At 42.2% G+C, this 25,713-nt stretch overlaps 3 protein-coding genes across 3 annotated transcripts; 1 reads left to right on the plus strand and 2 right to left on the minus strand.

Moving 5' to 3' along the window:
• Nucleotides 1–1,842: 1,842 nt before the first annotated feature.
• Nucleotides 1,843–3,341, minus strand: LOC137260368 (snake venom metalloprotease inhibitor 02A10-like). Its single transcript, XM_067798043.1, is given in 2 exon segments — nt 1,843–2,782; nt 3,238–3,341. Coding segments are annotated over 2 exon segments (1,044 nt in total).
• Nucleotides 3,342–4,781: 1,440 nt separating this feature from the next.
• LOC137259301 (antistasin-like) lies at nt 4,782–8,280 on the plus strand. The gene is made up of 3 exons (XM_067796933.1): nt 4,782–4,914; nt 6,645–6,740; nt 8,083–8,280. Exons 1-3 carry the CDS (start codon nt 4,869–4,871, stop codon nt 8,238–8,240), a joined length of 300 nt encoding a protein of 99 aa, XP_067653034.1. The 5' UTR covers nt 4,782–4,868; the 3' UTR covers nt 8,241–8,280.
• Nucleotides 8,281–8,340: 60 nt separating this feature from the next.
• On the minus strand, nt 8,341–13,073 carry LOC137259293 (uncharacterized). Its single transcript, XM_067796926.1, has 2 exons — nt 12,915–13,073; nt 8,341–10,867 (listed from the first exon to the last, which is right to left on the minus strand). The coding sequence occupies exon 2, from the start codon at nt 10,857–10,859 to the stop codon at nt 9,606–9,608; it is 1,254 nt and encodes a 417-aa protein (XP_067653027.1). The 5' UTR covers nt 10,860–10,867; nt 12,915–13,073; the 3' UTR covers nt 8,341–9,605.
• Nucleotides 13,074–25,713: the final 12,640 nt, after the last annotated feature.

Here is a 25,713-nt window from a genome sequence, read left to right on the forward strand (position 1 = left end):
AGAATGGAGTAGTGACACAGTCAGGACCAGAAATGAGTTCAAGGAGTAAATTGTTGTTGTGTCGAGTCCAAGATTAGAATTGCTGGCAAAAAGACAGTGAGGTCAGGAAGCACAGGTAGGGAAGGGATAGTGACTCCCCATGATGGACCTCAGACAAAACAAGAACCAAGGGACATTTCAGATCGGATCACAATCATGCAGGAACGTTGTGGCCGCAACATTTCACAACGTAGCACTTATAAAACACAAGACAAAGTGATTACCTGTAAAGGTTGGTCAGAGCTCATCTATCCTGACCAAAGTTGACATATTGTCCGAAGGCATACCATGGAATATCACGACCTGTGATTTTGCAAAACATCTGTGTTTCCGTTTTCGTCTGTGCCCGATCTGGTTCTGTAAGAGTGGTAATTACTTATCAGTTCAGGACCAATTTTCGAGGCTGGCTCCCAGGTATGCTGTGGGTAGCCTTCCCATTCAATTAGGTTTCTCCTGATCGCCTTCTGGTTTTCTGAATGCCTTTTACAGCATACAGTTGATCGTCTTCTAGGGAAGATGATGAGTAGGTGTTGTCTGGTGCATTATCAGGTGAAACGGCCAGTTTTGACATGGTGGGGGGTGGGGTGTCAGTCATTAGAACCTGATTTCCAACAGAATAGGAAGGTTCCTTGGCTCCGAAGTCCAGGAGAGCCTTGTAATGTGACGTGTTAGCACTTGTAGTAGAAGAAGGAGTGTCAGAATCAGAAGTGTCAGGCAGGTCAAGGACAGATGTAGGGTCAATCTCTGAGACAACAATGGCAGGTTTTGAAAATAGTGTGACATGCCTGTCACCTGCATTATATAATCTTGTGCAAGCTGACACAGGATTGTTTGTAATGAGACATTTGGCATCTTGGAGTTTCATGTCATTTCATGTTAGAATTTGTTCCAGGAGAAAAAAACTGACTTTGTTGACAGTCAGAAATTTTGAGAAATTGGAATGTCAGCTTGAGGGTGTAGAGGAAGAACAAAGGATTTGGGTGGTCTCACACGACCTCCACTGATTGATGCCAGAGACAGACACAAGACCTCTATGTATGTGTTAGCACTTTGACGGCAGGTCGGTGGTGACTTTGTTGGACTCAAGTCAGTGCCTAAGATGGGAGTGTGGTGTGGGGTATGGAAACATATGGAGACATAGATGTAACCTATGTTGATGTCAACAGAAATAGAACCTTGAACAGGGTGTTTTTCACCTTCTATGCCAATGATTTCATTAAGGTCGGGGATGACTTAGGAACAACAGGACCAAAATGAAAGGGTTTAATACCTACCTTGTGTAAGTACCTCATGCTGACACAGCTAACTGAAGCACGTGTTCCAACAAGAGCTGGGCTTCTGACTTGTTTACCTTAGGATGAACATTGTTTTTTGTCAAGGGTGCCACAAGTGGTACAAAAGCTGACTCTTAACTGATGCCAGAATGCTGTGATTCAGGTGTCCATATCTTTTCTGCCTGGTTACATTGAGCATAAGATGCACACATACAAACTTTAGCATAGTAACCTATGAGACTACAATAGGTGCACATTGTTTTCCTACGAGGGCAATTGTGACAGAACCAAAAAAACATCCGCGACATCTGCTTTGAAGATGCTGTGGAGTCCAAAGTCGGCTGCTGGGTGGTCCTTGTGGCTGCGCTCAGCCATATTGTTGATGAAGTGGAGCTAGATACTGCTTGGGTGCTTGGTGATACTGCTATGGGGATGGCTGTGGTGGTGATGAGTGGTAGTCCTGCTGCTGTGGTGATGGTGGTTGGTACTCCTACTGCTGTGGTGATGGTTGGTACTGCTGCCTTGGTGCTCATGACGTTGATGATTGGCACTCCTGCTGCTGTGGTGATGGTGATGGTTGGTACTCCTGCTGCTGTGGTGATGATGGTTGGTACTCCTGCTGCTGTGGTGATGATTGGTACTCCTGTTGCTGTGGTAATGGTGATGGTGATGGTTGGTAGTCCTGCTGCTGTGGTGATGGGAATGATTGGTACTCCTGCTGCTGTGGTGATGATGGTTGGTACTTCTGCTGCTGTGGTAATGGTGATGGTGATGGTTGGTACTCCTGCTGCTGTGGGGATGGTGATGATTGGTACTTCTGCTGCTGTGGTGATGATGGTTGGTATTCCTGCTGCTGTGGTGATGGTGATGATTGGTACTCCTACTGCTGTGGGGACGGTGATGATTGGTACTCCTACTGCTGTGGTGATGATGGTTGGTACTCCTGCTGCTGTGGGGATGGTGATAATGGGTACTCCTGCTGCTGTGGTGATGATGGTTGGTACTCCTGCTGCTGTGGGGATGGTGATGATTGGTACTCCTACTGCTGTGGGGACGGTGATGATTGGTACTTCTGCTGCTGTGGTGATGGTGATGATTCGTACTCCTGCTGCTGTGGTGATGGTGATGGGTGGTACTCCTGCTGCTTTGGTGATGGCTGGTACTCTTGCTGCTGTGGTGATGGTGATGGGTGGTACTTCTGCTGCTGTGGTGATGGTGGTGGTGATGATTCGTACTCCTGCTGCTGTGGGGATGGTGATGGTTGGTACTCCTGCTGCTGTGGTGATGGTGATGGTTGGTACTCCTGCTGCTGTGGTGATGGTGATGGCTGGTACTCCTGCTGCTGTGGTGATGGTGGTTGTGATGGTTGGTACTCCTGCTGCCGTGGTGATGGTGATGGTTGGTACTCTTGCTGTTGTGGCGATGGTAGTTGGTATTGCTGCTGTGGTGATTGGGAGGGTGTCTGTTGCCTGTGGTGATATTCCCAGGGTTTTCGCTGCTGAAGACCAGTTTAAGGAAATGCTGACTGCACAGCACAGGCCACATTTGTTGTGATCAGCACGGCCACCATGTTTGTTAATCAACATGTCCACCAACGACTGTGCAGCTACCTGTGCCTGGTAACGAACCTCGTCAAGGGTTGTTGGCACTTCGTGTACACCCACTAGTTAATCTGTGGGAGTAGCCCATTGATTGCAGTAGCTACTATCACAGAGTGTGGCAATGTCGAATGCAGCATGGATGATTGAACCCTGATGGTGTAGTCTTCTGTGGTTTCTGTGTCATGTGTAGAAGGCCCTCATCAAACGAACGCAGAAAACGTTTGAAGGCCACCGTCAGTGACTGCATGTAACGCTGTGTGGTTTCAGGCAGGGAGAGAAACCCTTCTTTGTGCCGCCATCCAAGTAGAATGGCAGGATTCTACAGGATATGTAGTCTGAATGTCTCATGGGCGATGTTAAAGTAGGCAGGATCTCTCAGAATCCTGTTGACCGTTGGGCCTTTGTTGTTGCTAACTGCTGGGCACATTGAGACGAACTGGCATGGGACGATCATGTGATGTCTGACCTTCTCTCATACGGTGATAGAGATGATGATGGTGTCGTCACTTGATCATGACATTCACGACAGGACAAAGAGGATGGTACATGGTAAAGTTGATTTTAGATATACGACCTAGCTGGTGGTCCTGCTGCGACCTTATCTGCACTTGACCAAAGGATGTACCCGACAGGACAGACTGGTGCCGACTAGCTCACTAACTTCATCTGTGATTAATGAGTTTAAGGTTGGAGTGGACGCGTTTGTTAATTGACTGGTGAGTGAGTGAGTGAGGGAGTGAGGGAGTGAGGGAGTGAGGGAGTTTAGTTTTACGCCGCACTCAGAAATATTCCAGCTAGGTCTGTAAATAATAGTCTGGACCAGACAATCCAGTGATCAACAATCGATCAACATCGATCTGAGCAGTTTTGAACCGATGATATGTGTCAACCAAGTCAGCGAGCCTGACCACCGATCCCGTTAGTCGCCTCTTACGACAAGCATAGTCGCCATTTTTGTCAAAGCATGGGTTGCTGAAGGCCTATTCTACCCGGGACCTTCACGGGTCGTATCATATACGAGATACACTATGCACAGCGACTTGCTCCAATACGGATTTCCTTTGTTGAGAATAATTTTTGATAAATATAAAAATGTATGAGTAAATCTGTAATAGTATCGCACGTGTGACAAGTATACAATATATACATCAATAAATCATGGATGATATATTATTTATTGATGTTTAATGAGCATATTGCACGGTGACTGGACAGTTTAATCAAGACTGAGTAAGTTGTATATTTCATAACAAATGTGAATGTACAACATGTGTTCTGATGAAGGGAAATGTGTTAATATGTGTTTGATAGATAGAAGTCCATGAATATTTGTTTGACACATTATGCACTAAATAGAAGGTAATGTTACAGAAAGGCATGTTACCATGTATGTCGTGGTCTTATCTTCCTTGTTGGGGATTGTCGTGAGAGAGCACCACCTGACGCCGAGGGGCACTACAGGGCTATGCAAAAATAATCCCTCCTCTCAACGCTGCACATTAAACTTGGGACAGAAATCTCTTGGGAAATTTTCACATAAGTAAAACCTGTTAAACGTCAGTATTACATAGGCGGATCCTGAGGTGGGATGCACACCCCTCATTTGTCCTGAAAATTTATCAAATGACTATTGGAACCCGTGAAAATTGGCGAAAATGAACAGTGTACCATAACCACAACCCTCTTCTCAAAAAGATGTATCCCCCCTTCACTCAAGTTCTATAACACGAACCTGATCCCACTATCCCAGAGTACGAAGAAGAGGAAGAAGAAGAAGAGGAAGAAGAAGACAACCGTGAAAAGGAAAAACTACAGAGCGCACGTGACAACCGATTTTAGTTATCATGATGGTGAAATAAGTGTGACATGTTTATGTGCGAAGCTGTAGTGGCGACGGTTCTATATCTCGGACACCTGACAGTGGCCATTAGTCCAACCCTGACATCGGAGAACCATGAAGGTCGTTTTATGTCTCCTCCTGGCTGTCGTCGCGGTCTCTGGTAAGTAATCAAAGTGCAGTGGGGTATGATGAGGTGCCTGAGTGAGTGAGTGAGGTTTTAGGCCGCTTTTACCATTATCCCAGCAACATCACGGTGGGGGATCCCAGAAATGGGCTTCATACATTGTACCCATGTGGGGAATCGAACTCTTTAACAACGAGGGGCTTTTGGGCTGGGATGAAGTGAAGCGAGGTGAGAGTGAGAGTGAGAGTGAGAGTGAGAGTGAGAGTGAGAGTGAGGGTGAGGGTGAGGGTGAGGGTGAGAGTGACTGTGAGGGTGAGAGTGAGGGTGAGGGTGACTGTGAGGGTGAGAGTGACTGTGAGGGTGAGAGTGAGGGTGAGGGTGAGGTGACTGTGAGGGTGAGAGTGACTGTGAGGGTGAGAGTGAGGGTGAGGGTGAGGTGACTGTGAGGGTGAGAGTGACTGTGAGGGTGAGAGTGAGGGTGAGGGTGAGGGTGAGGGTGACTGTGAGGGTGAGAGTGAGAGTGACTGTGAGGGTGAGGGTGAGGGTGAGGGTGAGGTGACTGTGAGGGTGAGAGTGACTGTGAGGGTGAGAGTGAGGGTGAGGGTGAGGGTGAGGGTGACTGTGAGGGTGAGAGTGACTGTGAGGGTGAGAGTGAGGGTGAGGGTGAGGGTGACTGTGAGGGTGAGAGTGACTGTGAGGGTGAGGGTGACTGTGAGAGTGAGGGTGGGGGTGAGGGTGAGGGTGAGGGTGAGAGTGAGGGTGGGAGTGAGGGTGAGGGTGAGGGTGAGGGTGAGGGTGAGGGTGAGGGTGAGAGTGAGGGTGAGGGTGAGGGTGAGGGTGAGAGTGAGGGTGAGGGTGAGAGTGAGGGTGAGGGTGAGGGTGAGAGCGAGGGTGAGAGTGAGAGTGAGGGTGAGAATGGAAAACGAAGAAAATACTGAGTGAGAAGAAGGGCTTGGTAGAAAAGTAGACACGTGACAAAGTGGATACTAGTGGCTCTTGTAAATGACAAGAAGTCACCTGTGGTCTCATGCTTGTCGTAAAAGGCAACTAACGGTATCAGGTCGTCAGGCTCGTTCACTTGGTGGGCACATGACATCGTACCCAAATCGTGGTTCTCATGCCGTTAATCACTGCATTGCCTAGTCGACTCGGCTTAATCAATTACGGACCACCTTCATATTGTTATAAACTTACTAAGTGTAAATAAGCTAAAACCGCCACAGGGACACAGCGTATTCATAATTATTCAAATATTTTCTCAATGTAAAATTGTGGGTAATAAGATTTCTCGAAGTGTTGATGGCCCTGGTACCCTAACATTGTTGTAAATGACGGTCAGTTTTCTTTATTTAGCGGTAGGCGGTGGAATGGCCTTCGTTGGAACAGGGGTGGTAACTGCGGGTGGCGGGCATGAGACAAGAAAAGCATACAGCATGGCGCGAGAGATGAAAGTGTACATCGCTGAAGGAGAGGAGAGAAAGGGTTGGGCGAGGGGGAATTGTGGGACAACGGAGAAAGAGAGACGACGAAAGGGAGAATAAGGCAAAAGGGGGTGTTAGACTCGGTAGAATATGATAGTAGATGAGGTTGCGTGGTTTGTATCGCATTTGCCATTTGTATGCCGTGTAGTTTAAGCACAGGTCATCCATTTAAGCTTACAATGTTCGGGAGGAAACTCTTCTTACCGTGCCCAAATAGTGGCAAACTTCAGATGTCTTACACGCAGTAATGAAATCAACGTTTGTTTCATATTTTGTCAATTCCAGCCGCCCCAAGTAAAATCTGTGGACCTATTTGCATGATGTACTGCCCTTTCGGCAACGTCCTCGACAGCAGCGGCTGCCCCATCTGCAAGTGTAACTGTGAGTATGAGTTAGTGAGGGACGGTAGTGTAGCCTACTGATCAAAGCGTTTGATCGTCACGCCTTTGTGACACGGGTTCGATTTCTCATATGGGTACAATGTGTGAAAGATCATTTCTTTTGTGGCCAGCCGTGATAATGCAGAAATATCGCTAAAAGTGGCGTAAAACTAAACTCACTTGCTCGGATGCTGGTAACTGGGTACCCGGTAGGGAGGGTTGCTAGAGTTACTCAAGTCAGCACGGTTGTATATTTCCCAAGGAGCTGAGGACAATTTTGATTGCTGATGTAGCGTCTTGGTCCTGATTTTGGTTGAGGATCGAAGAACGTATTGATAGCGTGTAGCTGAACGCGTGAATATCCGAGATACAATTAACATCCCATGCTTGTATTAAGAGGCGACTAACAGGTGGTCAGGTTCGCTGACTTGGTTGACACATGTCATCGTGTCCTAACTGAGTGGATTGTAATGCTCATTATGCTCATGCTGTTGATCACTGGATTTTCTAGTCCAGATTCCATTATTTACAGGCCGTTGCCATGCAACTGCTGGAATATATTGCCGTTGTTAGACAACAAGCCCAAAACTAACATGCGATTATATATATGGCCGATGAGTTAATGATATTGATTATCCACTTAAGCAGGAAGGTTGCAGCTACTGCTAATACCAGAAAACAATATACTGACAAATTGATAAAAATGGTTATTTCTGGGAACAACTACATTTATTGCCTTATTTGTACAAAAGAACCTTAATTTATTTTAATTGTACTGACATTGACATTTACTGATTCTGAAAATATCAAATTATCACTGATTTACCTACAGATAATAGTTATACAAAACTCCCTATTAAGTGGCCGGTATAAAATGGTTAGTAGTTATACAAAGAAAAACGAATAGTAATAGTAAACTTCAGAACAATTGCGAACATCTGATAGTGTGTATATCGGAAAAACTGGAAAGTTATCAAACATAGGCTTATTGCATGAACAAATGTGTCAAACATATTATAATAAGTAATATTACACGGGTTTCGTACGCGTGGTATGGGTGGAATAATTTCCTTATTATCCATGTTTTAATGTACAGAAAAACACGGTTAGCAAGTGTGACTGACACGTTCATTGACGTCATGTTCAGTTGTTGAATGACGTCACAGACGACGAAATACAGAAACAATGTTGCAAGGCCAAAGGGATATGTCCACATAATTATGATATATGTAACACTGGCAATACGTGACCATACATGGATAATAGATGATGATGATGATGATGACGACGACGACGACGATGATGATGGTGATGATGATGATGATGATGATATCTACTTTCAGGGCCTGAAGCCTCCGACGCCCCCGAGCCTGCAAAGAAGGCCATCTGCTTCAACCCTCTGATGGCGCTGTGCGATCTGTATTGCCCAACGGGGAGGATGGCTCACGATGCCAATGGATGCCCCCTTTGCAAGTGTGAAAACAATATCATCCTACCATAGGCTATCTACTACGACTTCGAATAAATCATTTCAATATAAACGGCTCTTTTTGTTCATCTTGACTGCGTAGAAAAGTAAGAACTATACTCAAGGACTAAAGGAACACCACTTCAATCAACAGAGAACGCTTAAACCTCGAGGCCTGCACACTTCCCTTTTGAAGACAGATTGCTTCCCTCTGTCAATAACCCTGTGTATCTCAAACCACGGTACCGTCTGTACAACACAGCCCTAAATTCCGTTTGTTTTTATTTCGTATAAGCAAGAGTGAGTGAATATTACACAACGCCGCATCAGCAATGTTGTAACTATTCGCGCCGTCGCAGTAAGAGCAAGTACATGTATTCAAAAACGAGATGTCATATACTCGCGATGTCAAATAGCACCAAAACGGGGGTTTCATTTAACACGGTTTATTACAATAAAATATAACCCGCAATAAATATACATTGGTTCTCAGTGACTTGAATGTGTCAAGATGGTGCTACACGGTGCTGTTCCGTAAACAGATTCCAGCCAGTCAACACATGGTGTGGAGAACCGTCGTGGTGGTAGGCGCAAACACCCTATTTCCTTCAGAATATATAATTTCCCCATTGAGACAAAGATCGCATCGCCACCACTGAATGAATCGCTACCACAATCACACTGTCACCTCGGTCTTCATCAGTCCAGTTCACGGAATCACCCGAGGATAACCGACTGGGTAATCAAAGATTGCTTTGAGTCAAGAGGCTTTGAGACAAACACATGATGACAGGTATGTGTTATTTCATATACAAACATTCCAACTAGGCTATGACTTCACATATACATCAGGCCCGGGCCTTAATGAGATTCGTCTGCAGCCAGTTGCCCAGGAACGTGTTCATTATGAATTTTATGTCACACATATCCACATATATATACAAATACACAGACCCATTTAATGTATGGTACAAACGAGATATCTGTACAATCACAACAATACCGAACGTCCGCACACAGAAACGCATTGCCCACACGTGTCGGAGTTCCTAGTTCTCTCTGTAAACCAACACATTTACAATACCGACCGCATTATACTATGTACACCCGAATACAACATAAGTTAAGGACTCTCGTCTTTCCAATACTGTCTGGACAGTGAGAATCTATATCCATGAAATGTTCAATGCTGTCTTTTCTGAAGGACTTCCTTAAATATTCCTCCATGGTATGATATCTCCTAGGAAACTGTAATAGCCGCTTATCACTGAAAAATAATAGTAAACCTTAAAGAAATAAAATATGTTCAGTTCGCACCACAAATCAAAATAAAATGCATCCACAGTGGCTCCACGAGGAGCCTGGCAGCTGGACAGACTGACGTCATATCTATACCCATCAGGTACCCATGTTGAAAGGTTTGACGGTTGCGTTTCTGAACATAAACAGCTTGTCATTGGTCCCCCTTAGGAACGCCCCCCTGATGCTGAAGTTACTTGCAGAGACAACTAGCACATGACATTTTGTCAAGATCAGCTGTTCCAAGATGGCCGTCTCGAAGCCATCGCATGCTGACCCGCTCTTCCTCTGTCTGTCAATGTGTATAATCGTACCACCACTGTCCAGTGTTTTCTGCCCGAATCTCTTCCTCGCGAGTTCTCTTACCTCCATTGAGTCAGTTGCTATAAAAATCCGAGTTGCATTCTTTACATACGGGTCAAGGAATTCCCATAATGCATCTACTGACTCGATGGAGTTCCGGTTGGGAGAGTCGTTTGGTAGCTGCGCGTTCTTACCAATCCGCACATGTGCACAAACGAGGTCCCCCTGTTTCTGGAGATCGACGCCTTTAAGAAGAGAGTGTATTTGTTTCTTTATGTGATTTGTTGGCGTCATTAGTTTTTCCCAGCCGTTCTTGAAAGCTCTGTGGCGATGTGTTTTAGCCCAGTCAGGAATCCTGTCCTTATAAAGAGGATTTGATTTGATGATGTTCAACAGGTCGCTGTTTGATCTTAAATAGATAACGTCATAATCATACACCTTATTGAAATCCTGGAAGCGAGCCACCTTGTGATAGTCTGTTGCGCGAACACCGCCAACTGTTATGTCAGATTTTCCCGCCAATTCTGAATCAGGGATTTCCCAGTTGTACTTGTGTGGTTGAAGGAACTTGCGCACTGGACACGGTGACGTCATATTAAGAACAAATACTCTGTTGGTCACGATGGCAAGCAGATAGGCAGCGACCACGCCCCTTTGTCTGTCGCCCCAACCAGCGCATGCGCGACTACTGTCACATAAATGAACAATATAACGTTTCTTGCTTACGTGTGAACGTTCAGACGTGATGATTTCGGTAGATGAGTTCATTTGATTTAGTCTCGTATTGATTTTGCGTTTTTCTTTTGATTTTTTACGACGTACAATGTCACTCTGTATGTTAACCACATTTTGCAAGGATGTCCTCTGTCTATGAGACAAATGCTTCTCTTCAGCTTGAATCTGTTCTTTGATCAGCTGTTTGAGCTCGCGCAAGCTAAGATCTCTTTGAATGGAAACGTTGTCTCTTTTGGTCACGTGGTTTACGAAAATGATGACGACAAATGCGGAGATCACCATCAGCAGCAAGACCTGCCCCTCAAGTCTCTTCATGTTGACGCCTGGAAGTAGAAAAAAAATGGGAATATTAGTGCACCACCGTTAGATCATTTCATGTGCTTGTCAATCTTGAATCCTTGAATCCGCCAATGTTATTTGGGGATGTGTTCCCTGTGTATCGGTTGATGTTCACCTTTCACAACTATACGGGTGAGTTGATCTGCTTTCGGACCCATGTCCTGAGAGGCATAAATTGAGTTCTATCACAACAACAATAAGATAATAATGTGCTACATTTCAACATTGCACCGCGACAAAGGGAATCTGAGATTCGAACACATTCACGGTGGGTATTCGCGACTTCTGCGTCTAGAAGGCTAAAGTGAGATTTGAGATTTTCACTGTATACGTGGTATATCGGAGAAGGTTTACTAGCAATACACCATTGCAAAAAGTAGGAGATCCTGCATTTACATGATTGATAAACTGCAAATGAAGAGGTCACCATCAACTTCCTTCCAAATGAGGAAACAGACAATGAAGAGAAAATATGGGAAAATGTGACAATTTATTCCATTCCTTTTAAAATGTTTTATTGGTATGGCTATATATTATTTTTTGTCCCATGTGCACTGGCATTGGTCAGTGATGCTTGTGGACGGTATGTATGGTATCATCGATGACATTCAACCACGAGTCTTCGACTTGACCACCAAGGCTACTAAACTGACCTGTTGAGAATATGTTTGCGTGTGTTTCCTTGTTGAAAGTCAAGGTAACATTATGCCCCAACGGCTCATCCATACTACTGAGCCGCCATCATGGCAATGTGGGTGTGGCCCACGGTTTGTCACGTCACGGGTAGCAGGGTGTACAGCCGGACACCACAGCAGGCAACAGGGTGCGGCAGCGATTATGTTATACACCAGCAAACTTGACCTATTTACACCGATTATAGCTTCTATATACACCGGCTACATGTATCTGGTGTGTACACATACACTATATAGCCCGTAAACACCGACCAAACAGCCTATAGAGGCCTCCCATGTGATATATAAATATATTCCACAAATATTCTTCTATATAAATTACATACCTTGGATATTTCAATGGTTCAGATAATGACCCCACTATTCAAATCTAGGGTATCTATTTGTTACTAATATACTGTGTAATAATTCTCTGGTACTGAGCAGTAGCATTTTTTGTCTCTTTCCTAAACCAAACCATTCTCCATCCGACCAGCACCAGCTGTTATGCAAATCCCACAATGAAGCCATGCCATGTTTTCCACAGGTTCAGTCTCCCATCTTTCTAGTGCCGAGTTTCATTATAAACGGACCCGGAAAGATCGGAGATCTTCAGTAGCCCATGCTTGTCGTAAGAGACGACTAAAAGGATCGGGTGGTCAGGCTAGTTGACTTGGTTCACACATCGTTACGTAGACTGATGCTTATACTTCATTGTCTGGCCCAGACTGCAAATGCAGCTGCTGTTATACCAGACACTAAGCTTTACTCCAAGAGCACCTGCTGTCTTTCAGCTAGTGGCAGAATTGTTCATGTCATTTGTGAAATAACATACATTGATGCCATACAGTAACCTCGTCGTACCTGACAAGATCTGTCCGTGCACTTAAAAAAGTTCCACAATTGTGACATATATAAGCATATCTATATCACGCTCTACCCGCGTTCCCTGTCTGACAGGATCTACCCGTATCTGAACGAATCTACCGGCGTACTGGTCACAACACCACAGACTTGACATATATAACCAGACCCAGATAAGGTAAGACTTCAGACATATCCCCCATAAATTTTAACGATGAGGGAAAAGACAAATACTATACCAGAAGAAATATAAGGGGCGGGGTGGGGGTGGGGGGGGGGGGGGCGTACGGGTGGAAGTCTTTCCCTAGATAACACTCTACCCGGGTTCAGTACGTGTGGCAGTGCGGCGTGGCAATGCAGTATTTAACAACTGGGCGCAAGACACAGGGTATAGAAGCCAGAGAGTTAAGTAGGTCGGGTAGCATACCCACCATGTGCCCGATACGACACTGTAAATAATATTGTAGAACGAAATACAGGTGGATCACTTTACCTGAATGTGGCCTCCTTCCTCGTGGCTCCCAATCACAAATCCATGGTCGTATGTGTCACAGCCCACTTACTACCTCTGTAGTGTGAAACTAGTTTCCACTCTGAGTACTGTCATGGCCCATGTTTCGTCATCCGTCCAATCACAACAATCCTGCTGTGTGCGTTGGGCGTGGTCTAGCTGAGAGTCAATCACGCGAGACGTTGGAGCGGCAGAGAGTACGGAAAGCTGTTTGTGTCACCAGTGGAGCAGACAATGAATCGACCTTAATTGGGCGTTTATGGAAACCCATTGATGTCATGTTTCTGTAATGCTGTTAATCCTCCGGTTAGAGGCGTGTATATAACAATAACACTGCCCTCGGCGGCTTTCTTGTGAGCATTGATAAACTAATTAGATACTTGTATGTGCAGCTGAACATGCATCCAACTGACAGCTTGTGGTGTTGAATGGCTCTTCCAATTCGTTCCACATGACATGCGTGAGATGACGCGCAGTGGATTACTGTTTCAGTAAAGATGATCAGCTGTTCCCTTTGAGCAGTTTATCTTAATCAGCATCCAAAACAGTCCTGAATCTTAGAGCCAACTGAAACATACCATCTACAACGAAATCAAAAGCCCACCGAAACCAAGATTTTTTTAAATCGGCAAAGTACCACCAAAATTCAAAATGTAAACTTAAACACCTAATCCCAAAGTGGTTTATCCTCATTGTGTAGGCAGTCTGTAGATGATTAGGCTGCATAAAATTAAAATTGAGTGTTTCTTGGGCACATTCGTTTCAAAAGTGAAGAGGGCGGTAGGATTTTAATTTTACTATTTCATAGAAAAAGTTAATCCCAACCCTATCCTTATTGTGTAGGCAGTCAGTAGATGATTGGGCTACATAGAATTAAAATTGAGTGTTTCATTATAAATCTCATGGTGACTTGTGCCACGCACAACACCACAGATCGTTCTCACAGCATCAACATGTAAGCTGTCTAATATCCGTGATTGTTCAGCTGTACAATTGTCCCAGACATGCGAGCAGTTGTCAGATATGGGTAGAATGTAAGATTGTACATAGTATCTAATGTCTTTCGGGATAAACGATATTTAAAACTCCGCAGACAACTGATCATAGGATGAGTTTTACGGACAATCTCTTTAATGTGATCATTATTCCATGAACCTTCGCTTTGGAGTGTTATTCCTAAATGTTTGTGGCTTTTGACTTCCTTCATAATCGTTCCGTCCATAAGTAAATTTAATTTTATCGAGGGGTTTCTTTTACTAGAAAACTGAATAGATTCGGTTTTATTAGGGTTAAAAGTAACTTGCCATTCCTGAGCCCGCCGGGAGATTTTATCCAGATCATTGTTAAGACTAGAAGCTGAGACCAGCGGATCTTCAATAATTGCATATAATGAGGTATCATCCGCAAAGAGGCGAATGTTACTGAACCCTGCGGTACTCCGGCCAAGACACCTTTCTTGTTAGAAATGTACCCGTTAATTGCAACTCGCTGCTTTCTCTTATTGAGATAACTTTCAAACCATTGTAGTAATTCATCTTATATACCATAGCTTCTGAGTTTATAGATAATCCCTTTGTGCCATACTTTGTCAAAGGCTTAACTGATATCACAAAATACCGCCCTTACTTCTTTACCGTCATCGACGGCTTCAGCAATGAAATTATACAGATACGTTAATTGATTAGACGTTGAATCTCCGGGCATGAATCCTGACTGTAAATCCGTTAGAACATTTTTGTCTCTAAGGAAATTAAATATGTATTTAAATACACATTTTTCAAAAACTTTAGATCAGCAAGGGGTTAATGCGACTGGACGGTAATTCGAGCATTCGTGGACGCTATCTTTTTTGTGAATAGAAATAACAGAAGCTTCTTTCCACGTCAAGGGAAATACTGACTGACTCAACGATAGGTTAAATAATTTCGTGAGTATGGGACTTAGACTTTTGGCAGCATATTTCAATACTTTGTTGCCTATTCCGTCTGGACCAGTCGCTTTTGATGTATCTAAAGACAACAAGATGTCTTTAACATCATTACAGGTTAGTGTAATTCTTGATAATGTCGAATTGCAAATGAATTGGGTATCAGGCAAATCTCGATGAGGGTATTTAACAGTCGATTGAGAAGTAAAATAATCATTTAGGATATTAGCGATTTCTTCGGGATCGTTATATCCAATATCCTTTGATATAACTGTTGGAAACTAACTTTCAGTGTTTTGTGATTTCAAAAATGTTTTAGACAGGCGCCACCATGTTTTAGTACCGATTGAGCTATTTACAGAATCTTCGATTTTAGAGATGAATAGACGTTTGGCTGTTCTAATAGCGGAAGTAACTGTATTGCTGTTTGACGTGCTGGACTGGTTCAGATTTTATTGACAAAAAGTGTCTGCACTACGAGGAGACCCATAACAAGATCCACTAAACTAGAAAAGCTAAAAAAGGATGCTAACACAAGTACAGGACACAGACAATTAAAATCCCACAACTTGGATTTTTGGACACTCCAGGTCACCGGAGAGTTATGAAAATGAGAGTTATTCCCCCTTTGTTTATAACAGATTGAAGTAGCAGAAAGAGACTTTGATAAATGGTGATAAATGGGACATTCTGTACCAAGATTTAACTGAAGGTGAAACATACCAGGATGATAGATTAGGAAAACATGACACCAATTATATTTTCTATGCTGTTTAAAATTCAATCATTTTAAAATGATCATGAGAGGATATTTGTTATCTTTTAACTTTCACTGGGAACTACATACTATTATGTGAGCAGAATTGTGTGAACCCCAGCAAATATTTAGAGTATAACTAGCACTTTTTGATCTGATGTGTAATAAGAGCAACTGAAATCGACATGAAAACCATTTGCTCGTTATCATTTTATGTCATTAACTTGATGAGGGAGCAAGAAGAAGACCAGAAACGTCGTGTTGTAAACATTAAAGAAGTTATAAATCCATACCTTTCGTTGTCATAAGAGAGACCCTTCCGAAAATGGGTGTACACAGAGTCGGTTAATTTAATTTGCATCCGATTATGCAGATCAGTGTGAGGACCTGGATTAACACTTACATCTGACGTAGTTGTCAGTCAGGTGACGGCTTACCAAGGATGCCGAGGGATGGGTTCATGTGTCCTGGATCCATATGTTAGGGAATCAATTTTATTAATGTCTTGAATAACTGTAGCAGAATGTAGAATGTTAAATAAATGACTAGACTGTATCAATCTCAGTTTTGAGCTGGCCCTGTTTTCTCGAAACAAACTGAAGTCTGAGTTTTGACTTAAGTCTGAGTTTTTACTCAAATTTGAGAAAACGCATTTCACAGAATGAACTGAAATGGGCATAAAACTCAAACTATAGGAGACAGGTTGAATTTGGTGGCTAGATCACTAAGTTGTTTGGGCTTTTATATTTCAAAAATGCAGTTGAGTTAAAAAATCAGCTGTTTCAAATTGTGAAACTCAGTTTGAGATTTGAGTAAAAGCATAAGTTTGTTTCGAGAAATTGGGGCCTGGTTGTATTTTCCAGATAATGGATATACTCAGCGACTTTGCCACCCATATATTGATATGAGTGTCCCGTTATGCATGATCTGGTCCCGTGTACGTCAGTCGGTTCCATGAGGTTTAAGCAGAAAAATACTGACGTGGATTTCAGACTTCAGTATTAACTGCACAGACCTAAACCCAGTGTTGTGGACAAATATCAACTCCCATTAGTTTTGGAATAGTCACACGAATACTGCCATGGACCAACGTTCGAAATAATCGCCTACACAGAGGTCCAGCTCCGAATGTGGTTCTAAATCTAAATTCTAAATATTAGCAACCCTTGCCTTCAGTAAATTACAGTGAAAGCTGTCTAAACCGGCACTCATTGAGCCTGAAGAAGCAGTCCGATTTAGACAGTGTGCTGGATTGCAGAGCAGTAGGACTGAGACTTCGTGCTGGTGTTGACGACTTGCCCGATAGGACAGATGCCGGTTGTGACAACTTCCACTGTACAGGTCCTCTATTTATGTGGAATGTTTCCCATAATTCCTTTCTTTATTAACGTTCAGGAATGATCACTCATCCATCATGTGATCATGACTTAAAATTTCAATTCCTGGTATTTGAGTCTCTAGGATAGTGAAAGGCGGCTATGCTTGTCGTAAGAGGCGAGTAACGGGATCGGGTGGTCAGGCTTGCTGTTTTGGTTACCACATGTCATCACTTCCCAATTGCGCAGATCGATGCTCGTGTTGTTGATCACTGGATTGTCTGGTCCAGACTCGATTATCTACAGACCGCCGCCATATAGCTGGAATATTGTTAAATGTACTCACTCACTCAGATGTTGGTGATCTTTAACCTATTTATATATCATGTCTTGTTCGAATTGTACTGGTTTGGGCACAGGGACTTGTATCGCTTACAAACGGCATTCGAAAGACATATAGGTGTATAGACCCTACCCTAGTACTATATAAAAGGAAAGGGATGTAACGAAGAAACCACCCCCTCCTCGATCAAAGTTACATGTTACCGCGTAAAATATTTTTAAGGCCCCGTCGAGCCAACGGATCGAAAGCCACATGATTTCCCTACAAAATGAGCTATAAATGGATCATTATCGGATCATCATTTCAAAAGTTATACGTTACGAATCATCGAAAACAGCTACCTCCGCAATGTCACGCCCAAATCATGGATCACCCAGTACGGCGAAAACTCACCTTCGTTTATTAATTCCAGCCCCGTTGACAGCACCAGCGTTTGGCTGAATTCGATCGGCCGCGGCATTCCGCGGGTCGGAAAACTTATTGCAACATCTACATGTCATTTTCTCGACAGAAAGCAAGCATTTTCACCAACATTGCCGGCAATCCTACTCACATATCGGCCATTAGTGACCTTGACATTCAAGTGAACTGAGCAGATCCGTACAAGCAGACTCGGGCCATCCGATTGGTTGGAAACAAAATATATAGTGGAAATGGCCAATATATACACCTATATGTCTTTCGAATGCCGTTTGTAAGCGATACACGTCCCTGTGGCTTTGGGACCAGGCCCTGATGGCAGGACGAAAAGTGAGGTGCGCACCTCTGCACCTCTGCACCCCTTCACCCTTGCATCCTTCCCCCACAACAGCCTCGTTTCCAGATTACTGGATTCTGTCCCATTGCGCAACTTAGTGCGATAACCAGTTCAGAATTCACTTTATTGGATACATGACCATTAGTCAGTATGATCTGATACTTCTAGGCACTGTATATTGCATCAGTGCGCTCCTTGTAATCCTTGCAAAACACCTCGTGCAGTGTTCTGTGCCGTACAGCCAGCTCAAACGGACACCTGGAAATCGTGGAAATCTCAAAACGAGGCTCTACCGCTACAAAACTTTGGCGGTATGATGCGGAACTGAGCTCATTGTGCATCACAGAACTACCCTTAACAAGCTCCAAAAAACACAAAACAGGTGTAACCGGTGAGCCAGATGTATTGTGAATCATATTACGAGCTCATCAAACAGGGACTATTTGTGACTATACAGGGACTATTTCTTATTTAAAGAACGACTAAACTCAATTTTTGGTACTCTGGTAACTCTGTCGCCAGAGCCCTACACTGACGTCATAGAAGGAACGATTTTCAGTTAGTTGTATCAGGGAGCCTAGATAGAGGGGGAGAAGAACCTCCTCGAAACGACACTGAACATATACCTGGGTGTCGTTACGTAACCAGTGTAACCAATATGGTGTATTTTCAACAGCTGATTAAGTTCACTGAGTGTTGTAACAACTGAAATCCTACATGTAGAAGATAGGTTAACTATTTTGTCACTTCAGTTTAAGTCAAATAATTTATATCAGTGTCCGTATTAGGACAGTAGATTTGTAGTAAAGTTTCAAGTCGGTATGTTACAGCTCACTGGCTTCTATTCTCGATTCACCGCGAAGATAGACTAAAAACATTCGTTTAATTTTTAGAAGGAAAACATACATTTAGTTGAAAGATATTTGCAAGTAATAGTGATAGTTTTATGACTTGTTAGGGTGTAATTGAGGTGTGTGAAAAATATGACATTTCGCCGATCCGCCATTGAAATACTACACGCCGTTGTTTGAGTGTTTCTAGTTATTACTTCAAAAACATCTTTCACACACACCTTTAATTCTTATGAGGGGAATATACTATCAGGTGAAATGTGTTTGCAAGTAATAGTGATAGTTTCAGAATCTAAAACAAATTGTTAGGGTGTATTTGAGGTGTGTGAAAAATGTGACATATCGCCGATCTGATCTGATTCTCCATTGATGCTTGAGGGTTATAGTTCCATAACTTCTTTCTTTCTTGTTGATCTTCTTATTTGACAAAACTGGAAAGGTGTTTTAGAACGCTTTGTGACAGTTTTACACTTTATTTTTTAGGGTAGTGTGACAGTGTCAGTTAACAGTTTCTTAATGTCCTTTCCATTCCCCACATGCAATAAGATATCTGAAGTAATTATTAATGTAAACAAAAATGTCTCAAGGTAGATTTTTTGAAAGGACAGTTGATAATAACACGTGTTCTCGAGATACTTTTGCGTTCTTTAACATGTTTTGGGAAGGAAGGCCGCGGTGTATCATTGATTCTTTCATTCATTCACATATGTACTTCTTTCTTCTATTCTTTGTCTGTATTTTTTTCATTCATTTATATAATTTTTGCTCTTAATTCTTACTATAATTCATTCATTCATTAATTCATGTAAAATTCCGACTGATACAATAAACTGGCTGAAGTTCCGTTAAACACAACTGAAGTTGCGCTGGGAACGAACCAAATCACAGTGTGCGTTGGAGCATGACGAGGCACACGTTAATTAGTACAAATGGTAAAGAAAGCAAGCGACCTATCCCTGTTGTAGAGTATCCCTGGTTGTATAGAAAATGTGTAGGAAGCTCGTCATTTTGCTGATTTCTCGACGTCACCAAAGAATTGTTATGTTGGCGTCAATTGCTCCTTGGGGTCGGGTGATGGTGTCACTATGCACAGATTTCCACCGGACCCCGTAGTTTGTGCTTAAATTGGTTGTTTGTGTGTGCGAAGCGAGCGTTGTGGAAGACTATGGTATATACTAAATCGGATAGTTCGCCCCCTACCACGCTTCCAGGATAGAAAATGGAGTTCAAGTTTCATCGAGTTTATAAAATAAAGACTGCCTACTACACATTGCTGACCAAAAGGATTTTGCATGAATATAACGATTTCTTCCTCGGACGCGAGGTTGTGGTCGAAGTGCCAATATTATCGTAAGTAATGTTATATCGACCCCCACCTCGATTCCAAGAGTGAAATTGTTATGTTATGAAAATTGTGATGTAAAATCCTAATGTCCATCAATAAAATACATATTTTACTACCAGTCGGTGAAAAGAAACTTAAATAGCATTTGTCTTCAGGCAGGGCGCTGCCACTTTTGAAAATGGTGAAGTTAAGGGCTAAAAGTCAGTTAGAATTATTGAGATTATGGTTTGTTTTCACCAAGTTGGAAAATCCAAACTTCTTTTTACTAGTAGTTAAATGTGTATTTGAATCATGGCCAACAGGACTTTGCATGACACAACTTGTAACATAACGGGTAATCTAAGTGGCGTTACCACTAATTATACCTGTTATAAATTCATTAACTGAGCATCAAGTGAATGATGACAAATAACGTGTAGGTTTATACCACCTAACACGGATTACAACCTAGCGACACCAAGTGATTTTGACAAAATCGTCTATACATACATGGGTTGTAACTCGGAAACTAGGCAAAGCATCGGACAAAACTAAATGGTAGTAGATTGTGAGAGCACAGAGCTTTCAGTTTTCACAACAGCTGTCGCGATTTCAGGTTTGTACAAACCTGTAAACGAAATAGTTTACCCCCTGGAATGTAGATGAATTCTGCATAGATCCTCATATCTACACCTACTGTTACACCACGGAGACGCGCCGCTCTGATTGGTTGAAATTTCGTTTGAAGCTGTGAATTGTGTAAGGTCGACTTAAGGTAATCAAAGATGGAACTGAGCAGTTTCAATGACGGGGTTTCATTTATACCGACGTCAGTTAGTGATTTATGCATTTGCACCCCCTGGTGTATATATGATCTTTAAGGTATGCTGCCGAAACCTTGACATCAAATATTGAAATATTAAAGTTCTAAGTTAAAATCATTTGTAAATATCATTTTCGTATGAAGCAAAGGAATTCAGTGTTTTGTGATGTCTATTTTAACTTTCACACCAGAAAGTTCGGATCGGCTGAAAAGTAGATCACTGTGTGAGTAGGTTAATGAGACTCGTGTTTCAGTATGTCTCACCGAAGAAAGAATATGTGAAGAATATGTGTTAGTTTTAGATAAATGGAATGATATTTTAACACCTTCTTCACATTGATAGAAGATAATCATAACTTAGATTTGACTTAAAGAGGACCTGAATAACATGCTCCCGAAGTTGTGCTTATTTCACCTTTGGAAATAGAAAATATATGCTATGAAAATATATGATTATTCAAATTATATTACTTTTCCAGCCCATGTATTAGTAGCTCCTTGTGTCCTCCATATATCTATACATATATAAACGTACATTTGGGTCTCATTGTCAGATTTAAACAAGATTTACCAAGTAACAGGATTTAGCATAGGCTCTATTTGACTTTTCTAACCTGTGTACAAATACTTCGTGTTCTCTTTGGAAAAAACCCCAAAACAATACTTTTGTGTCAACATAAAATTTTAAAACATATTCTCAAAAAAATCAATTTTATACCCCCAAATAGGACTTCGCAAAATATTATTTGACTTCTCCAATCCATTTATTTGTAGTACTTTTGTGTTCGTTTTTTAATATTGGTGAATCTGTGTCTCAATATGATTGTTTTTTAAATATTTACCAAACAATAGGACTTAGCATCACATTTCAACGGTTTCAGGGGGAGGACTTTTTAGTTACAACTTAAGCATGTTGAAAATACTCTGCACTAATTATTTGAGCTTTTTGTCACATTTTGACATTTTGACTGGACTATTATATTCGTTCGGTCAAATCACGTCACTGTTTCATTATGCTGGATATCTAAGCGCATATATCCATGCAAACAGTGCATGCTCAAGGCGCTGGTATCAGTTTCCCTCGATCATTGGATGTCAATCTCAACGTCACATTGTGTTATCAATCTCAACTCCCTGGGGACTGTACAACTCGTGCTGTCACTAGGCGCGCCAAGTTTATTGAGGCTCTCTCATCTTAACGAGTTACCCCATTCACAACTTGGTGGACTGGGACACATGGTCACAGTACTTTGTCCAAGTTTACTGCGTCGTTGCTGTACCCGCATGTATTCATGTGGCCACCATCTGGTCACATACCAACGGATTCGTGGGTTCTTTTAAGTGCGGTTGTGTATTGTACATTAGCGGTTGTGACAACACTGAAAGAGTCTGCACATAAAGTTGACTCCAAGGTTTTCACGAGTGTGATGTTAGCATTACTCGGAAAGCACTCATAAAATCTCCAACTCTCGTCCAAGGTAACGACGCATTGCGTCAGCTGTCCGGAATACACAAAATTCAATGAGATTAGATTCACCTACAATGATTTGCAGACTCTGGCCTCATACGCTTAGTCTCTGAGTACATTTGATTTTGTTAGTCACAAATAATGTAAACGACAATAAATATTGAAACTGAAAATGAGCCTCTATCTGTTGAGAAATGCAGAATCTGAGGAAATCTAGACTTGCTGCATTTACTGCTTCAGTAGCAGTGCAGGGGCCGTCGGAGGGGAATACAAGAAATGCAGTTCAAGGACTGCGAGGAAGACTAACTCTGAACTCAGTATACACAGAAGTCAGTGCGCATTTTATACATTTTATATGCATATAGAAAAAAACCGGTAGCCTAGTGCTAGTTAAATCGTCTGAAGCAGTGCTGCATAGAGTAAATACATATTGAATACTGACATGCTTGCTGCTGATTACTCTATACATAAACATAATTTGAACAAATGACAATGATGTGCATTAATAAGTAAACGCCTGTATTCTGAGGAGTAAACTTTATTGTTGTCAGCATGTTTAGTACAGGCCTAAATGACACCTAAGCGCCTTGTCTTCTGAGCAGCTAACTGCTCAATGACACGGTCTGGTTTACTGGCATGTCTTTGTGGACATGTGTAAGTGCAAGTGATGACGTGGACATCATCTATAGTGGGTGGAAGGTACGACTTGAAACTAAGTGTAGGCAGGTGCCTGAAGTGTCCAATGGCAGGTAGGCTACTGCCCTACACGGATGCAGCGTGAGGCCACTTTCTGGTGTCCACCGCCGTGATATTGCTGGAATATTGCTAAAATCTCACTAACCTCACTCACTCACACCGACACACAAAAACAAATTTTCAAAACTGCTTGCGAGTCACGTTTTGATTCCAAGAACAAGTTGCAGGGAAAAGATTTTGTCTTTTAATTTTTTCGGTTTACCCTGAATAAGTGATTTTAGATCCTACCTCTGTGTTGTTGACCTCAAGATTTTACCATGTCTTGTAACGATGAAATGTCTGCAGGCCTATGATAGTAAAAACCATTTGATTTGTTTGAATCGTAAACAAAATCATCCCCACTTTGCCATTGATAGAAACGTTAGGTAGGTCAGTAGTTACGCACAGTTGTAACTTGAATACAACAGCAAGTGCTGATATTCCGTTCCCCAAAATTCCCAGTTAAAATTCCCGTTCCCCAATTTAAATTGCATACAACACAAGATTACTATTCCCTGGTTGTAGTTCAACGGCAATGTGCTCCTATAGTGACCTGGTTCATTAATACTTCCCCTTTGTATGTACTGCTTGACAAGTATTAGATGAGCCAGCACAGTGAACGCGTTGTGAAACAAGCAGGCGGAGCAAGTAATCGGGACGTATACACTTGGTAGCTACTGTTAGATTGGCCATTAAGCACGTGCAATACATGCTGACCGTGGCGTGAAATCAATACCGCTACTGTTTAACACGTGTCTCGTAGAGCGAGTTAGTTCAGCAAAACACCACCACGACGTGATTTGCACGAGGAAATTGAACTTTTCAATATTTAGACGTCAACCTGATTCCCTCTTGTTTCAAACGGAATGTTCTGGAGGGCGTTCCCATATATGGAAATTGGGGTCATTTGTCAGGTCGTGGCTCATCTAATACCTGTCAAGCAGTAGCTGTTATAATAGTTCAAGGAAGATTACTCTCTCCCTCTCTAGTATAACAGCAACAGTCCATGCAGCTGGGAAATTACTTCATGTGGAATAGGAGGTTAAATGTTTTGAACACAAGATTAAGATATATGATGAGAATTATCATTGATGATTTATTTAGAATAAATGAAAAACATGTTGCATCATGTCAGTGTGGCTATGAATGTGAGAATGATTTCATTTACTTACTGTTATACATATCCTATTATTACGAGAGGGCGTTTTGTTTAGTGCGATTAGTATTTTATCGGCAGGCCTTTAAGGTAGTTCTTTAGAGTTACCGCCCTTTACGTTTGTGTTTTGATTAGTAGATCGTACTTCCGGGAGATTACCAGAAGCTTCTACGTTAATGGCGATGACACATGTGCTCGAATGTTCTTGCTGCTGTTTGCTGAATACATATTATTGAAACTTTCAGACTTCTCAGTGTTACATTTTTGCTTGTTATGAGGGGATTTCTCATACCTTTTGTCACGGCAAATTTTTTAACTGTTTCATATGTTCAACAGTAAATGATAATAGAAACAATTTTGAGAAGAGAAGAAAGAATATCATTTAATCACGACCAAGTTGTATTTACACGCATTTAAGCCTCTCAGTAACGATCCTGTTTCAGGATCACCTAGACTAATGCTTCGCCTCTGAATATATATGATTTTGATAGTAACAAACAAACCCATTTTAACTGAAAAAGAAGCCCCAGGGAGACCAGAGATTCCTGAACCTGGAAGTTTGCCGTCGTCAACTACCAACCATTTCACCGATAGACAATCGATCCAAGAAGTTAGAGGGTGAGTCCCAGACATTATAATATTTTGATATTTTCAAGCAGTAAACTTTTATGAAATCTACTTGTGTGATAAGCCGAATGGTCGTGGATTCTAACCACTCTGTCATTTGGTCATGACACATTATAATTTATTGACAATTGAAGCATTTCTTGACACGTCTGTCTGCGCGGAATCGGTAAAGCCGAGAAATCGACCACTTTCGGTGTATTTACACCATTATAAATTGAAATTCCGTGACGTATTTATGTAGGCACTGTCTCAGGACGTTAGCTTCTGTGAACACACACCAATTGAGATATTCGCAAAAAAACCTTAACTGTACCCGTTGATGGTAGTTCCGTTTCACTGTACGGGTTGTTGGTTTCTTCTCACACAAAACTGTCTTGGTAGTTGCAGCCATCGAAGTTTGATTCGTTCTCATTTCTCCTATTGTAGGTATCTATTACCTGTATTACAACGAACGGATTTGTTCTGCTGATACACGTTTCCATTGTTGTTACTACGCAGAAACATCTGACTCTTGTGACATTGCTAAACCTTTGTGTAAGCACCATTCACAGAATCTCATCAAGGTTCGGCAAAGAATACCCGATATTCTATCTGAAATAACCTAAACATTTCAAAATATAACTCCCTTTGAAATCCGTAAGTGTGGCAAGTAGTGTACCAGTCCCGCTGACGCCAACCTTGAGGGCTGAAGACATAG

The sequence above is a fragment of the Haliotis asinina genome, chromosome 13, assembly GCF_037392515.1.
Source record: "Haliotis asinina isolate JCU_RB_2024 chromosome 13, JCU_Hal_asi_v2, whole genome shotgun sequence".
In the NCBI taxonomy this organism is placed as follows: Eukaryota; Metazoa; Mollusca; class Gastropoda; order Lepetellida; family Haliotidae; genus Haliotis; species Haliotis asinina.

Coding starts and splice junctions, on each gene's coding strand:
- LOC137259301 (XM_067796933.1), top strand. CDS start 4,869: ATGAAGGTCGTTTTATGTCTCCTCCTGGCTGTCGTCGCGGTCTCTG. Junction 4,915..6,644: donor GGCTGTCGTCGCGGTCTCTG/GTAAGTAATCAA, acceptor TGTCAATTCCAG/CCGCCCCAAGTAAAATCTGT. Junction 6,741..8,082: donor CCCCATCTGCAAGTGTAACT/GTGAGTATGAGT, acceptor ATCTACTTTCAG/GGCCTGAAGCCTCCGACGCC.
- LOC137259293 (XM_067796926.1), bottom strand. CDS start 10,859: ATGAAGAGACTTGAGGGGCAGGTCTTGCTGCTGATGGTGATCTCCGCA.